This window comes from Neofelis nebulosa, chromosome 5 (assembly GCF_028018385.1).
Source record: "Neofelis nebulosa isolate mNeoNeb1 chromosome 5, mNeoNeb1.pri, whole genome shotgun sequence".
Taxonomy (NCBI): domain Eukaryota; kingdom Metazoa; phylum Chordata; class Mammalia; order Carnivora; family Felidae; genus Neofelis; species Neofelis nebulosa.
In genome coordinates this window covers 77,188,859-77,206,809 of record NC_080786.1, presented here as the reverse complement: position 1 = coordinate 77,206,809, position 17,951 = coordinate 77,188,859, and the positions used below count along the sequence as shown (strand labels likewise).

The following is a 17,951-nucleotide window of genomic DNA, read 5'->3' as shown; positions in this document are numbered from 1 at the left end:
TTTGGCGGCAGCCTTATAATTATTGTTATTCATGGTTCCAGGCCCTGACACAGGGACTCCACCAAGAAGTGATCTTTCAATTCTTCAAAACCTAACAACTACTTTCCCCCTTTTATGTCACCAGTCACCTTTTCACTAATATTATAGTTACTATGCTTATATCATTTGCACTACTAAGGCATACATTATTTGAGGGTCAGGCCATATCTTGTATTGTATTTCTCATTCCACCATGAATACAACACTGCATACACTGCACTAAACAGGTGCTCAGTGCATTATTGAGCCCGCATGTTGGCCAGGATAAAGGAGCTCTGCTTGGGACATCTGAGGCCTTGTGATTGCTAGGGCTCTGAGGTTCATCTGGAAGTCTGGGTAAGTGTCCTGAGAAGATGATCTTCCTTCACAGGAAGAGTCCATTTCTCTTTGAGGACATAAGAACAGTCACACTTAAAATCAGCTGTCCTTACCCACAGAATCCTGATGCACTGGATTACTATCACCCCTTGCGAGGTGGGTAACTGGGCCCAAGTAATCGTACCAAAGTTTGAGGGTAATTTACTTTTAAAGTCAGGGTTTTTAAAAAATTTTTTTTAATGTTTTTATTTATTTATTTATTATTATTATTTTTTAATTTATTTTTGGGACAGAGAGAGACAGAGCATGAACGGGGGAGGGGCAGAGAGAGAGGGAGACACAGAATCGGAAACAGGCTCCAGGCTCTGAGCCATCAGCCCAGAGCCTGCCGCGGGGCTCGAACTCACGGACCGCGAGATCGTGACCTGGCTGAAGTCGGACGCTTAACCGACTGCGCCACCCAGGCGCCCCTTTTTTTTTTTTTTTTTTTTTTTAATTTATTTTTGGGACAGAGAGAGACAGAGCATGAACGGGGGAGGGGCAGAGAGAGAGGGAGACACAGAATCGGAAACAGGCTCCAGGCTCTGAGCTGTCAGCACAGAGCCTGATGTGGGGCTCGAACTCACAGACTGTGAGATCATGACCTGAGCTGAAGTCGGACGCTTAACCAACGGAGCCACCCAGGTGCCCCTTAAAGTCAGTTTTAATATTCCATCACTCTTACCAATTTGTATTCTGATATGCCTTTTTGAGTAGTAAAGACAGGCATGGGGTTATACTGACTGCCGAGATGAGCATTTACCCTAAGCATACCTCGGAAGTGTATCCCGGTCGAGAGAAGTTGAACTGCCCTGTGGGAGTACTGTTCCAGGGAGGCCAAATGTATGGGGTGTGTGTTTCCTGGCCCGTGGGCCCAAAGAATGCATCAAAATGGCATCAGAATGGCTCAAAGATACATGTTACTTGGGAGGGGACTGGGGTGACTGCTAAAGGGTGCGGGGTTTGTTTGTGGGATGATGAAAATATTCTAAAATTGGTTGTGGTGGTGACTGCATAGCTATGAATAAAAGCACTGAGTTGTACACTTAATAGGAGAGCTTTATGGTATGTAAATTATATCTCAATAAAGTTGTTACTGAAAAAAATACATGTTACTGGCCATATAGGGAGTAAGAGCACCCAAAACACAACTTAATCTCTGGGAATGCTTAGTCACTCGGGAGAAGCACTCGGGAGAAGAAATACAGTTCTGAGATAGTAGCCCTCAGCTTCAACTTCTTTTTTTTTAAATTGAAGTGTAATTAATTTTTATATAAGTTCCAGGTGTGTAACATAGTGATTCCAACAAGTGCATATATTATGCTATGCTTGCCAAAACAAGTATAGTTATCATAGGTCACCTTACAAAGTTATTACAGTATTATTGACTATATTTCCTATGCTTTACTCTTCATCCCTTGTGACCTATTTATTTTATAACTGGAAGTCCGAACCTCTTAAACCCCTTTACCTATTTCACCCATTCCCCCACCCCCACCCCTTTGGCAACCACTAGTTCTCCACATTTATGAATCTATTTCTTCTTTGTTCATTTGTTTTGTTTTTTAGATTCCACACATAAGTGAATGATATGGTATCTGTCTCTTTATGTCTGACTTATTTCACTTAGCATAATACCCTTTAGGTCCATCCATGTTGTCACAAATGGCAAGATTTCATTCTTTTTTTATGTCTGAGTATATCCCATTGTATGTATGTATGAATATACGTATGTATGTAAGTGTGTATGTGTGTGTGTGTGTGTGTGTGTGTGTATAAGTGCACACACACACACACACACACACACACCATATCTTCTTTATCCATTCATCCATTGATGGACACTCAGGTTATTTCCGTATCTTGGCCATTGTAAACAATACTGCAATAAACACAAGGGTGCACATATTTTTTCTAATTAGTGCTTTCGTTTTCTTTGGGTAAATACCCAGAAGTGAAGTTACTAGGTCATAGGGTGGTTCTATTTTTAATACTTTGAGGAACCTCCATACTGTTTATCATAGTGGCTGCACGAGTTGACATTCCCACCAACACTGCACATGAGTTCCCTTTTTTCCACATCCTCTCCAACTTATTTCTTTTTTTTTTTTTTTTTTAATTTTTTTTTTCAACTTTTTTTTTTTTTTTTTTTTTTTTTTTTTATTTTTGGGACAGAGAGAGACATAGCATGAACGGGGAAGGGTCAGAGAGAGAGGGAGACACAGAATCGGAAACGGGCTCCAGGCTCTGGGCCATCAGCCCAGCCCAGAGCCTGACGCGGGGCTCGAACTCACGGACCGCGAGATCGTGACCTGGCTGAAGTCGGACGCTTAACCGACTGCGCCACCCAGGCGCCCCTCCAACTTATTTCTTATCTTCTTGATGCTAGTCATTCTTTTTTTTTATTTAATGTTTACTTATTTTTGAGAGAGAGACACACACACACAGAGTGGGCGTGGGGGAGGGGCAGAAAAAAAAAGGGGATGACAGAATCTGAAGCAGTCTCCAGGCTTCATGTTGTCAGCATAGAGCCTGACATGGGGCTTGAACCCACAAACTGTGAGATCATGACCTGAGCTGAAGTCAGATGCTTAACCAACTGAGCCACCCAGGCATCCCTGATTCTAGTCATTCTGAATTATATGTCAACTTCTTTTAAATGTCTAGTTGACCAAAACAAGCTCATTTACATTTTAGACCCTTTCATTCCTTCACCTGAGCTCCTGCTGAATGTTGCTGAAGTGAAGCATTACTGAAGGACTGAGTGGGTATCTGCCCTGTGCTAAATACTTTTCATACATAATCTTATTTTTAACTCATTAGCAAAATGAGCTAACATTTTTGGAAGATTGTTATGTTCCAGGCCCTGTTAAAAATGCTTTATTAAGCATTTTATTTATTAACCCATTTAATCCACATCAGCCAGTGAGGCAGGGGCCAGTATTTGCCCCATTTATAGACAAGGGCAGCATAGAGGTTCTAAATGTAAGAGCCTTGCTTTGAACTCATTTCTCTCTGGCTCCCAGGCTCATGCTGTTAACCACTATGGTAGACTGCCTCCAAGCTAATAAACCCTAGGCATCTAGTGGGTGAGGAGAAGAACAGGTTTGAATGACAAAGAACTCGCTGGGTCATGATGGTTATTAATAAAGGCAGGGCTTTCCAAAATATACTGTTTTTCTTAATATTTTATTTTTTCTTAAGTAGGCTCCACAACTAACGTGGGACTTGAACTCATGACCCTAAGTTCAAGAGTCACATACATGCTCTACCAACTGAGCCAGGCAAACACTCCTCCAAAATATATTATGAAGAAGGCTAGTTCCATGGGATATTAATAGATGTTATTTTTAAAGCCATTATGGCCAACTAGGTGAGGAAAATGCTGGATTAAACAAGGTACAGTATGATTTTTTTTTTTCCAGAGAGAGGGTACAAGTGAATGAGGGGCAGAGAAAGAGGGAGAGAGAAAGAATTCCATGAGGGGCAGAGAGGGAGGAAGAAGAGGGTGAGAGAGAGAAGCAGGGTTCAGCTGATGCAGGGTTCCAGCTTACCCGAAGTGGGACACATGCTCACCCAAAGCGGGGCTGGAGCTCACCGGATGCGGTGTTCAAACAGCTGAACTGTGAGATCATGACCTGAGCTGAAGCCCAATGCTTAATCGACTGAGCCACTCAGACGCCCCTGTATGATTTTTTTAAAGCCTAGGATTTGCTGATGTGCACAAGGAATCTCCAAGAGAGGACAGAGAATACTGTTTTTCAAACTTGTTTTATAATGGGACGCTTCCTTCTTGCAACATCCATCATGACTAGGCTAGGGTAGTTCTAGTTTTGATTACAGATCCCTGGTTATCTATTATCTATTATCTATTATCTATTATCCCTGGTTATCTATCTATAACTTATATATATTTGAACCAGTCCTCTGGGGTCAGTAGTTCCCAAAGTGTATTCTCTCTATCACTTAAGCAGTGTGGCAAGAGAGCATCTAAGCTAAAAAAAACCCTTCTGTTTATGCTTCTGCCATCTCATCCTTTTACAAAACGGACACGTGTTACACATGTTTTCCAATATGCACCACACGACAGGCTCTAACATTCCATGAAGGCCGTGGCACACACTGCTGTTGTCATTACGGCTTACCTTTTGCAGGGGCCTTGTGTTTCGAGGTAGCACTGCGGGGGTGACGTGATGAGGGATGCCAAGGGATGATGCAGACCTACAGCCTTTGAATTCATTTTCTTCCATTTTCTCAGAACCCTGGGCATTTTCCGAGAGGGGATTGTGTGCTGGTGACTTGAAAAGGTCGGGTCTCCTCCCCACTGGCTCAGCAGAGGGTATGTCTAAGGAACCACACCGTTCTGGCCTGCACTGGAGGCAGGGGTCATAAGGGTCAGCCTGACAACAGCCCCAGGGGCCAGCTGGGCCCTCGTCAGGCTCAGAACTTCTCCAGCAATCTGCCGCCATGGCTGTGGAGATGAGGTCAGGGCTAGAGCCAGGCATCTGTCTTTGAGCATGGTTGCTGAGTGGGCTCCGCAGGGCTGCTGCTGGGCCAAAATACCTCAGGTTGTTGGCGCAGGTTGCAATGTCCTGTCCGTGCATGTTGAGTCTGGGATGGTGACTCTGAGGCACGGCAGGAGGGCATTGCTGGTATTGCTGCTGCAGAGGATTATGGTGATGGGAAGAAGGGTACTGGGATTGAGCTTGGTGTACATAAGTGGGATGGGGTGAATTTTCTTGCACTGGCTGGTTTTTCAAGATCGCTGCAAAGTCACTATGGCTGCCTCTGCTATTCCCTCGGCGGTGGCGGGGTTTGCTCCGATATCGGCTCTTGCTGCTTGAGGTGGACATTTTGGGACTTCCAGACAAAGGGGATGCGGCGGGAGCCACCTCCATACTGGGGATACCTTCAGATCTCAACAGATCTGGCCTGGGAGAAAACAAAAGGTTGAGTTTTAAACGTATGAAAATACACATTCAAGTTAGGGGAAATGTAACCCAAACCTTAAGATACACACACACCCTGTGATACAGCAGTCACGTAGGCAGGGATTTATCCAGTGGAGACAACAGATGTGCATGAAGATGTGTGTCTGAAGATGTTATGTTATACCATAGTTTAAAACACCAGAAAATTAGAAGCAACTTAGATGTTCACCCATAGAGGATTTCCTTTATTCCTTTTGGATATTATTCTGTGCCTCACTAGCTAAGGTGCTCAATCCCTTTAAATTCTAATTCTACCCTATAGGCTTCTTAATCTCTTCCTTATAATCTCATCTATCAGCCTGGTGTCAATATGCCAAAGCATAGGCATGGGTTTGCCCATGATCAGAAATCTGTCTGATGATGGATCTAGATAGATCCCACAAAAGATCACAAATCACAGGGGTCTGATACAAGAGAAGGAAACCTCAGATTAATTAGGCAAGAGGCTAAGCTCAAGGATCTTGGTTTAGACATGGTCTCCTGGGTCTAGGACTATGTCCATCCATCTCTGTATGGGAGGGGCATTAGCAGGGAGCCCTGCTCACACTCAGTACTCAAAAATGTTTAAGGAAGACTGAGAAAGGGGTGGAGCCAGAGGAAGGGGAAACAGTACGGAGCCTAGGAGGTTGAACAGACCCAGCAAGAGAAGGGCCAGCGAGGAGTGACCTGGCATTGTCCTGGCTCCTTACGGGAGGAGGTCCTCTCACAGTCCTGTTTTCAAGTGCTGTCTGGGCTGGTCATGTAGGTCATGTGCAAGAGGAAGCCAGAGCTTGAAGGTAAACCTCACACACACTGATTCCAGGGTGCACAGGTAAACAATAGCTGGTTTCTGATTGATGAATGGGTATGGGCAGAGACTTGAGGATATCAGGTAGGACCACTACATCCTTCCTTCTTTGGGACCAGATAGACACAAATCAGCAAATTACAGAGCAGGAAGACCCAAACTTTTTTTAAACAACAGAATCTTTTTCTTAAATGAATTATGAAAAATTCAGTATATAAAATAGATATAGTAAGAGAACAGACTGGTGGTTTCCAGATATGGGGAGTAGGAGAAGATGGGTGAAATGGGTGAAGAGCATCCAAAAGGTACAAACTTCTGGTTATAAAATATATAAGTCCTGTGGATGTAATGTACAGCATTGAGACTATAGTTAATGATACAGTTGATCTTTGAATAACAGGCACGGTCAAAAATCCAAGCATAACTTTTGACTCCAGAAAACTTAATAATAGCCTGCTGTTGACCAGATGTCTTACTGATAAGATAAATAGTGGATTCATACATATGTTGTATATTATATGTATTATATACTGTATTTTAAAAGTGAGCTAGGGAAAAGAAAATGTTAAGAAAATCATAAGAGAAAATACATATACCGGACTGTGCTGCAAAACATTCACATATAAGTGCATCTGTTGGAAACCATGTTGTTCAATCGTCAGCTGTTTCAAATATTGCATATTTGAAAGTCTCTAAGAGGTCTTGAAAGTTATTATCACAAGAAAAAAATGTATTTATTTATTTAAAAAAAATTTTTTTAATGTTTATTTTTGAGAGAGAGAGACACACACACACAGTGCAAGTGGAGGAGGGGCAGAGAGAGAGGAAGACACAGAATCCGAAGCAGGCTTCAGGCTCTGAGCTGTCAGCACAGAGCCCTACGCGGGACTCGAACCCACAAACCATGAGATCACGACCCGAGCCAAAGTCAGACACTTAACCGATTGAGTCACCCACGTGCCCCCAAAATGTAATTATTTATGCTGAATTATTTATGCAGATGAATGGATCACATAACTAGAGTTCTGTGATAATTATTTCAAAATATATACATGTTTATTGAATTGTTACATTGTACACTTGAAACTAATATGATGTTTTATGTCAAGTATATCTCCCCCCCGCCCTGCCCCGCCAGATATAGTGGAACAGTTGAAGAGGGGTGGCAGAGCAGAACCCCCTCCCTGCAGGGCTCCCCCTCCTCATCTTCTCTACTTCTGCAGTAATCCCTGACACCTCTATGCGGGCCCAGGGGTGTCTCAGACGTTGCTTGAAAACCACAGATACAGTCCCATCTTCACCTTATGTGAGGAGGAATCCAAAGCCCAAGTGTCTCATGGTCTCACAGTGCATTACTGGCAAAATCCAGACAAGAAGTTTCTCCTAATTTCCAGCCTGGCTTATCAGAGATTCAGAGGACAAGCTTAAAGGTACCTACAAATCACTTGGGGCTTATTAAAATGGTTGAATAGGTCAGGTCTGGGGCCTAAGAGTCTGCATGTCTAATAATGTGAGCACACGAGCAGGGGAGGGCTGAGAGAGAGAGGCAAAGAGCGAATCCCAAGTAGGCTCTGTGCTGACAGTGCAGAGCATGACACGGGGCTCGATCCATGAACTGTGAGATCATGACCTGAGCTGAGAAATCAGGAGTTGGATGCTCAACCGACTGAGCCACCCAGGCGCCCCAAGAGCTAACACACTCTCAGATGATGCTGAACTGAGGACCGCATTTGAATAGCTAGGGCTCACCGGAAATTAGTAGGTATCAGGTTGTAGGAGATGGGTTTTTCTTCTTTCTCAGGAGGACGGTTCAAGGCTCATCTTAGAACAGAAGTTCCAGGTAACACTGGTATATAATAATGTGGGCAGGGTATTGTGCTGCTATAAGCGTCTTCCTGCCTCAGATTCATGGTTCTGTAGTCACCTGGCCAAATTGTGCCAGAGAAAGTATGTGAATTGAGGAGGTCCTCGGGCTTTTACTGAGGCAAGAGAGCCATCCAAGGCCCAGTTATGGGTATCTACTTACACAGTGATTGGCCAGGGTGGGACCTAAAAGAGAGCTGTGGTAGAAGTGTCCCGGGGCACTGGGTGGCTCAGTTGGTTAGGTGACCAGCTTCAGCTCAGGTCATGATCTCACAGTTTGTGAGTTTGAGCCCCGTGTTGGGCTCTGTGCTAATAGTTCAGAGCCTGGAGCCTGCTTCAGATTCTGTGTCTCCCTCTCTCTCTACCCCTCCCCTGCTCATGCTGTGTCTCTCTCTGCCTCTCAATAAGTAAACGTTAAAAAAAATTAATAAGTGTCCTAAGTTGGGTGAAGCCTGCTTTTATTGAACCTAGCAGTACAAACATCACAGAATAACAATGATACAGCACTTCACCATTTACAAAGCACTTTATAATGTATAAAACACTTGTTTCCTATGATTCATTTTCCAATATTCATTTTATAGATAATGGCACTGAGGGATCCTAGAGGTTAATTGGCTTGTATCCATCACAAAATAGGTTAAATGCCAGGACTCATAACTCAAACCCCCGTCTTTTGACACTAAGGAATAGCTCTTCCCCATTCCAAGCTTCTCTTTATTTTGAGGTGTTCGGACTATTGTACTGGATTATACTTACTTGTGATAGGCTTAGTGGATCCATACTTGAACTCTGATTCTCTTCTTTTTAGTCCCCAACTGAACCCACACTGACACACCATAGATGGTGGATGGTTTTTCCTCTCTGATCTCCTCAAAGGTCACTGGGCTTCTAACTTAATCATTGGATTGTCCAAATAATCTGAAACTGAAATCCTCCAGGGGCAAGTAGAACTCTTTGCAGCTCAAATACCTGTTCCAGGTTGCCTTCCTGGATGAGTTCAGTTAGCTTGGAGACTAAGCATCTGCTGATGATGGCAAACTCTTCCAAACATATTCCTCATAGCCAAAATTAAAAGTAAACGTGAGCTCATACTATTTTCTCCTCCAAAGCTCTTAGTTTTATCTGTAGCAGAATGGAGGGAGGAGCCAGAAGGTGAACTCTGTCCCTGATTAATACAGCAAAACAAAGAGGTGTTGGGATCTGCAGAGGTTTTGCCAGGTGCCATCTGCAAACAGTTTCTCAGAACTGACTAGAAGGTGGTCAGGGGTGGTAAGTAAAGGCAAAATTGGAATTAATCCATGTAGTTACTCCTTAGTAGTTTAGATTTCTATTAGTCATGCTATGGTAGAATGGCCACCATTCTCAAAGCCTTAAAATACATTTTTGGTTTTAATTTTGTCCTTACTTTGATCCTTACTGCATTGTTCTCAAGTCTCACCATTGGGACTATACGCCAGGTTTAGGGACATTTCTCTCCTCTACATTACTTGGCTGGAACAGAGTCCACTCTCCATTATTTGGGAGGAATGGAGATCTAGCAGAGCCTGATAATAAAACAACTGACTAGAAGAGCATTCTAAGATTAAACTAATACAAGGAAAATGTGCTGTAATTAGTGGAAAGGGCAATCTTTTAAAAAATTATTCAAAAACTAATTTTTAGTACCTATGGTTTATAATTTTATCTTAAAATTTTTTTTTAACATTTGTTCATTTTTGAGAAATAGAGTGTGAGTGGGGAGGGGCAGAGAGCAAAGGAGATACAGAATCCAAAGCAAGCTCCAGGCTCTGAGCCGTCAGCACAGAGCCCGACATGGGGCTCAAACTCACAGACCATGAGATCATGGCCTGAGCCGAAGTCGGACGCTTATCTGACTGAGGTACCCAGGCACTCTTCACATTTATCTTTTTAAACTTCACAGAAGTCCCATGCAGGAGTAGAAATGACCGGACCCACACGGTTGGGTATAGGTAATTATCAAAGCCCCTCCTTTTGTTTTTGGTGGTAGATTTATAGACACTTACTACATTATTAAAAAGAACTCAATGAATAAATAAAAGTGGGACATACATGGACCAATGTTGCATAAAACAAGAATTATGATGAACCCAATTCTGTGTGCTACGGGTCAAAAAAAGAAAAAGAAATCTCATGTGTGATCGTTATACCATTTTACCTATGGGGTTGACAGAGGTCAAGTGACGTGACCCACATCATGCAGTTTATCAGAGGCAGAGCTGGGATTTGAATCTAGGTCTGTCTGGCCCCCAGTTCTTTTTCTTTTCACTATTCCATGCTAAGTCAATAAATATCTCTGTCCTCAGACAGTAAAAACTAGACTCCTAGAGTTTGTGACGCATTCTCTCACTTTCCCATCCTGTTTTATCTAGAGCCAAGCGTGCCAATGATGAGCTACGGAGTGGACACACCAACCATGATGTGATAATGTATTTTTAGGGAGATATTTTCCCATTTCTCTGAATACCAGGTTGGGACAGTGTCTCACCGTTTGGTCTGCATCCCTGATTTATGAGGCGCACCTTTCCTCTTCATGAGTTTCTCCATGGCGTTGGGGTGGATTATTGGACGGACGGGGTGTCGTTTGTAAGTTCCAGGGTACTTCTTTTCTACTGCTTGCTCACGCCTGCAGAACGAAAGGAAAAGCCACATCTCAGTCACTGCAGACAGATGGGCAGAATGTTTTCACAGGCTAATTCCACTCACAGATGCCGGGCACACTTAACAGATATAAGCTCTTTGAATTACAAGGTTACTATTCAGGTTAAAAAGGGGAGAAAAGATATGAAATTCAACTAATGTGACTTAACTGTGCTCTTCTACTCTCAGGTGGACTCAGGGGCTGACCTTCCCTCCCCCAACACACCTCATGGGAGACACAATGTGATGGTAGATGACCTACTTATTTTCGGTTGCTGTTTTGGTCAGGACCAGCGGGTTTTCTTGCCCTTGTCAAGAATACCTTAAACCACTTTCATCAGCCACCTTACTTCCCTGGGGGGGGGGGGGGGCAAAAAGCTCCCACTCATCCACACCAAGCTTTTCTAGAAAGGAGGACTCTTTCTTGGGGTCATTCGAAGGGTGAAGTTGCAAATGGCTATCAAGTGCCCATTTCTCTATGACAAGCTCTGCAGCAGCTCCACCCAACTGAAACTTCTTCAGGGGAAGAGACCTGCACACAGCACATCCCTTAGGGAATGTTGGGTAATTGAATAAAGTATTTGCTATTTTTAGTTTTGAGTAGTAGCAGTGTGGAGGAGCAGTACATTTCTGCTGATTGGTAGACCCGACTCAGTAAGGACAGACAGAAGTCTGGATACATACTTAATGAGCTCCTTCTCCCGCATTTCCAGCTGCAGCATGATGGCACTCAGTTCCATGTATAAATTATTAGCCCGCTCAAGTTTTCTCTCATAGTGTTCACGAATATCCAAAGCATGTCTATCAAAGAAAATACAGCATCAGCAAAGCTGGCTACCTTGGGGGAGAACAAAGAATCACACTAATGAAATAAGAACCAGGATGGTTTATCTCAAAAACATTGGTGTGGGGCGCCTGAGTGGCTTAGTTGGTTAGGCATCTGACTTCAGCTCAGGTCATGATCTTGCGGTTCACAGGTTCGAGCCCTGTGTTGGGCTCTGCGCTGACAGCTTGGAGTCTGGAGCCTGCTTCAGATTCTGTGTCTCCCTCTCTCTCTGCCCCTTCCTGGCTCGCACTCTGTCTCTCTCTCAAAAATAAACATTAAAAAAAAAAGCATTGGTCTGAGTGTCATCTAAATTTAAGGATGCCCTTTTTGATGTAATGACTCTGACAAGTTGGAGTGGGGGATGGGAAACCCAAGCTTTCACTTGGTTTATCCTTAGGGGTCACATCGAGCTATACAGAATAGCCAGGAGGGCCACAGATAAAATCTGAATGTGATTTGTGTATAATTTGTAGCCTTTGTGCAGTGTTGACGGTATCTTAATAAGAATACTATATGTTAATGGGAATATGCAATCAAGGCTGACCCCATGACCTTGCACTTATCTGTGGTACAGATCTTGCCTAATACAGTGGCTATCTATGACTGTGTCTTGTACCTCTTCATTGATCATAAGCACCTTGAGACCAGGCGCTATGTCTTATAAAGTGCTGCCTTCCAGGTCACCTAGGACAGGCACTGAATGAAGAAAGAGCATTGCTCCAAGAGTGTTTGCTGCAGAGATATAATAAAGGAGGATAACAAGATTGCAGGGAGAAGACAGAACAGCAGTATAAAGGACAGCTAACTTTTAAAGAGAATGAACAGTAAGTAGCACAGGTGAAAGGTGTGTACGAGGCAAAATGGTGATTCACAAGGAGAGTTCCTGCCAGTATCTGAAGGTCTAGGGACAAGAAGAGATGGGAAGGACAGAGCGGCAGACCTGAGCTCTTCTCTGCGCCTCCGAATCAGTTCTTCATCTAATCGGTGTATACAGGTTCCCTCACTTTTGATCTTCTCAAAGTGTTTTTTCACCTCTTCTCTCCATTCAGCCTGGGTAGGACAAATTAGACTTTGTTAATAGTCTAGGAGTGTTAATCCCTGATAGAACCATGGGGTCATGTGCAAGATTTTTTTCCCCTGAATGCTTTTACTGAAGAGACTTAACAAATAAATGTTCAATGACTATTAGTTGATTACAGCAAAATACCTCATGCTCCGCTATCTGCACCCCCCACCCCACACACCATGACCTTATTTTCTGTATTTAGTCCAACATGTGATGCTGTCTCTTTTTCCAGTTTTCTTGTAATACTGGCCACCAGAAATATCACAGCTGGCATACTAGCCATCACCCCTGGAATAAGAGCTCAGTTTTAAGTGAAGATGGTGGCTGAGGTGACCTGGTTAGAAAGAAAGGCTCTGATAACCCTCTGTATAAGTATATGCTAGTGAGAATATGATCATGTTTACAATTGGCTCCAGAAGTCCTCTTAGGTTCTGTTTATGAAAATACCTTGAAAAAATATTGGTAGAAGACCCAAGGGGAAGGAACAACAGGAGTTGGGAATAAAAATATAGGAAATTATACAGGAATTTGGGAGTGAGGGAAAGAACAGGAAAGGAGAAAGAGGAGGAGAAAGAGTATGGCTAAACTATTTAATAGTTGGACAAAATTTTTAGAATGGGGATAAATGTCTAATATGTGAGTTCAATTGTTCAAAATGTGAGCCCTTTCCAATTTCCTAAACCGTTAGTAAAGTCTCTGACATTCACCTTGACTTTGGATGAGTGTTTTTGTTTTTTTAGACATCAAGGAAAGGTGCTGAACTTCACGTTTGGGTCAATGACAGGACAAAGATAGAGAAACAACCACAAGATGGCAGGGATGGGGCCCCAAAATTTTAGAAAGGCAGAGCCAGAGGGACCAGGAAATTATAAAGTTCCCAGGAATTCACAGAAGCGTTAGGACACGGGACTTTCCACAGAGCATGGAATTCCAAGCCCATTTTATCTAAATATTAGGGAATAGAAAAACCTCTGCTGCAATATAGTCTACAGGCAATTGCTAGAAAAGAGCTAAAAGAGATGTTTCCTCAAATTACATATAAACTACAATCCCCAAGAAGCTAATGAGACTAGGATAATTTCCAGTAAAGGCTAGACGTATAACTAAATGCCTCTAATTACATATTCTTCCTCTGGAGCTATTCTATTACTTTTAGATTCATGTTTAAAATTATTTCTCTAGATCATGGAAGAAGTTATGCTTAAGTAATTGTGAAATTCCAGAAGGTTTCTCCCCAAATTTGCTATTTCTCATTTAGTTTTTAGGGGGAATCATATCATACATATTTAAAAAGTGATCATCCTGCTAATCTATTTATAATATGCTAGACCTTCATGTATCTCTCTATATATGTTGACTGACCATTGGAGAAAGATTTCTGTCAGTCAGCTGACTTTTGGGCACCAAACCTGCCGAACAATGTCATCAGAAAGTCAAGGTCATCAGAAAGTCAGATCCAGAATGCACTGCCCATTGTTTGGTAACAGTCTTTGACAGTATCTAAGCAATAAATGCAGGTTTGGTTGAGCTCCTAAAGTAATGCTGTTCTGTCAATCATCAGATCAAAATCTGAAGTAAAAAGAATATCTGAGCCTCAAGAAGCCTAAGATCGGGGTGCCTGGGTGGCTCAGTTGGTTAAGCGTCTGACGTCAGGTCAGGTCATGATCTCACGGTTTATGAGTTCGAGCCTCACGTTGGGCTCTGTGCTGACAGCTCTGAGCCTAGAGCCTGCTTTGGATTCTGTGTCTCCCTCTCTCTCTCTGCTCTTCCCCCCACTTGCACTCTGTCTCTCTCTCTCTTTCTCTCAAAAATAAACACTAAAAAAAAAATTAAAAAAAAAAAAAAAAGAAGCCTAAGATTGACAATCAAGAGATGTTAGACCAAAAAAGGATAAGGGAGCTGGCCAGGTCTGGGCCTTAAAGTGTCCTCTTTTGTGCAAAAACGTATCAGTAGATCCTAGTACAATACCTAAAAAGAAGGGACCAGGAAAAGAAACATCTCCCTCTGGTGGTCAGGAATCAGATGTCACAGAATAGATTTTTTTTTTTTTTTTTTTTCATTTCTTGAGGAAATAAACCCTTTTGAAGATTGGAACCTATTAAAAAGGAGATTTCCAAAAAAAAGTACCCCCTTCCCTATGAAGACGGAACAAGATATATGGGAAAACACCAGTACTGATTAATCATATATTTTCCCAGCAGGTATAGTGTTACTGGTAGATGTTAATTTTGGACTTTCACCACATTTGCTTAGAATCTTTACATTATAGGAGTTCCAATTTGCACTTAATCTTCAGTGCAGACATGTCTGGGTATATCTGAAAAAATGGAAGGTGGGTAGGCCTGAAACCAATTTGTAAAGACTGAGGTGCCTCAGAGAGAACATATGGCATGAGAGAAGGAGGAATCCTACATGAACCTGACCTATAACAAAGCCACGATAAGAGTGGAGAAGCATTTCCCATTGTTTCATTAAAATGCCTGTAAAACACTGGGCGGTAAACAGCACTGCTCTGTTACCTTTAACAAAGTGTAACTCACCAGAGAAAGGAAGAGGTCATTGTGTAAATAGAACAATATGTAGCTTTGGAATCTTGAGAATTCCAAGCTTCAGTTACAGCAGGAAATGGCAGCACTCAGTGGGTGATGGCAGTGCCTTAAAGATACGGCAGCACCCAATGGATGCCAGCTGGGGACTATGGTCTTGTGGCAGAAAACAATGCTAACCCATAAAGTAATATCTAGCAGATACTAGGCAGGAGACTACTGTGTCTGGCCATTCAGTGGAAAGCAGAGCAGATGTTACAATGTATGAAGTTACTGAGATCCCCACTCTTTACTGGGGATTCCCCCAAAATGCACTGGGGGGGCAGTGAAGGGAGGGAACATGAGGTGCTTCACAAGGTATTCTTGCATAAGCAGGTAAGGGAAAAATCTAGTGACACCTAGGTTATTACCTTTAATGGGATCCTTTAAAAAATTTTTTTAATTCTTTTTAAAAAAATGTTTATTTTTGAGAGAGAGAGAGTACAAGCAGGGCAAGGGCAGAGAGAGAGGTGGGGTACAGAGAATCCAAAGCAGGCTCTGCTGACAGCAGAGAGCCTGACGTGGGGCTTTGAACTTAAGAACCACAAGACCGTGACCTGAGCTGAAGTTGGATACTTAACCAACTGAGCCACCCAGGCACCCCAACTGGATCCTTTTAATGTCCCGGATAAGGCCTGGGAAAGGTCACAACATTTAAAAGGTTTTTGTCTTCTCCAGCCTTCCAGTTATTCAATCAGTAGATTGAATATGTAAATTCATAGAGACAGAAAGTACAACAGAGATTACCAGGGCGAGGGGAGGAGGGAATGGGAAGTTATTGCTTAATGGGATGATGAAAACTTTTGGAAATTGTGGTGACAGTTTCACAATGTTGTGAATTTAATGAATGCCACTGAACTGTACACTTCAAAATGGGTAAAGTGGCAATTTTTGTATTATATGTATTTTACCACAAATTTTAAAGAGGAAAAAAAGAAGTTGAGCCAGCTCCAGCCTAGCTGAAGGAAGAGAGAAGCAGGACCGTAGGAGGCTAAGTGGCTGGAAATCATAGATTCTGAATCAGAAAAGACTTAGAGGTCATCAAGGCCAACCCTTTACTGGCACATGAATCCCCTTTACTGCCTTCCCAGATAAGTAAGTGCTCAGCCTCTGCCCAAGTACCTACTTGCTCATGAGATAGCTCTTTTTTTTTTTTTAAGTTTAAAAAATTTATTTAAGTAATCTCTACATTCCATGAGGGGCTCGAACTCATGATCCCAAGAGAAAGTATTGTATGCTGTTCCAGCTGAGCCAGCCAGGCGCCCCGTGATGAGATTACTCTTGAGGAGCACAGTCTTTCCCTATAATGAGCTTGGTGTCTGCAACTCCCAGCCCCTGAATTTGAGTGGTCACAGTGGTACTCAAGAGGGAACCAGATGGTACAAAAAGCAGAGGGTGGTGGGAGAACTTAGAAGCAGGGCACATGGCCCATCTAGCAGCAGGGATCTGGGACCCCCGATAAAATGTTTCCTAAAGACTGATATCAAATGCAGTTGAATACCAGGAACAATAATTGCCTACTGGGAGGAATGGGTTATTGTCTAGGAACAAGGCAGTGGCTTTGGCAGAATCGAATACTGTACTGAAATTGGTTGCTTCATTCATCTGTTCTGTGTGTGCTGCATCTTTATACGTGTGTAGGCTGAGCAACAGCTAAAGCAATTTCTCTCAGAAAGAAGTCAGCTGGGCTCTTGCCGGTGCTCTTGCCTGACAGTTTTGGTGGAAAGTGGAGACCTGTGGCTAACCACCACTGATTGATAACTGATGCTGACAGGGCTTTGTCAGCAGGCAGGAGGAGGGGAAGCCTCAGGTACGAGGGGCACAACCAGCTCTTCCCCTTTGGGGTGGCATAAAACCAAGGCACCGTGAAGAGGAGTTCCCCAGCCGCCATCTTATCTGTCTCAGGAGCTCGACAGCATGTAACAACCTGGAGGAAGCTTCATTTCCGTAGCTTTGTGGGCCATGAATAACATCTTAAATCGGATAGTTCTTTAGTTTCCAATACAGTTGCATTTCTGTCTTCTCATTTGATCCTAGCTAAAACTCCATAAGGAAGAGAAGAGATGATTATCTTCATTGTCTAGATGAGTAAGCTGAGGTTTAGAGAAATTTAGCAACTTGTCTAAGATCATAGGACAAGGGCTTAGACTCAAGTCTGTTGCTTTTCTGAGTACTTCAGTACATAAATTCAGTTCATAAATACTTTATCAGTAGCCAGAGATAGTCTGAATTTCAAACCCAGAGACAAATCAGCTTGTAAGTATCTGAAATAATTCTAGGAACTAGCAAGGATAGCAGATTTGGGGCTATTTACGGAGAGGTAAAATTTCATGTTGGGAGAAAAATGTAGAAGAATTGATGAATATTAAAAGATTTCCAATGTAATGTTTTCCCTTTCTTTTCTTCCCCCACTTCTTCCCTTCAAGAATATGTTTATTTATTTACTTTGAGAGAGACAGAGAGAGAGAGAGAGAGAAAGCATGAGCAGAGAAGGGGCAGAGAAAGAGGGAGACAGAGAATCCCAATCAGGGTCTGCACTGTCAGCACAGAGCCCCATGTGGGTCTCGATCTCATGAACTGTGAGATCATGACCTGAGCTGAAATCAAGAGTTGGACCTTAACCGACTGAGCCACCAAGGTGCTCCCCAAAGAAACTTTTCTGAGTTCAATTTTACTCGTAAAAGTGAGTTTGTACAAATAAAGATACCAAATGTGGGTCCTTAGTTGCATGACATTGTACTTTGCATAGGGTGGGTACTCAGAAAATGCGTCACTG

The 17,951-nt window shown here is 42.8% G+C and overlaps 1 protein-coding gene across 15 annotated transcripts in view; it reads right to left on the bottom strand.

The window, feature by feature from the left end:
• Positions 1–17,951, bottom strand: part of MAP3K13 (mitogen-activated protein kinase kinase kinase 13) — a 174,641-nt gene that overhangs the window by 11,239 nt on the left and 145,451 nt on the right. For all 15 annotated transcript variants that reach the window (XM_058730721.1, XM_058730722.1, XM_058730731.1 and 12 more), the window contains 4 exons: positions 12,465–12,574; positions 11,383–11,499; positions 10,547–10,684; positions 4,542–5,328 (listed from right to left, as the gene is read on the bottom strand). In XM_058730721.1, the coding sequence (XP_058586704.1) occupies positions 4,542–5,328; positions 10,547–10,684; positions 11,383–11,499; positions 12,465–12,574 (1,152 nt within the window). The remainder of the gene's footprint in view (positions 1–4,541; positions 5,329–10,546; positions 10,685–11,382; positions 11,500–12,464; positions 12,575–17,951) is intronic.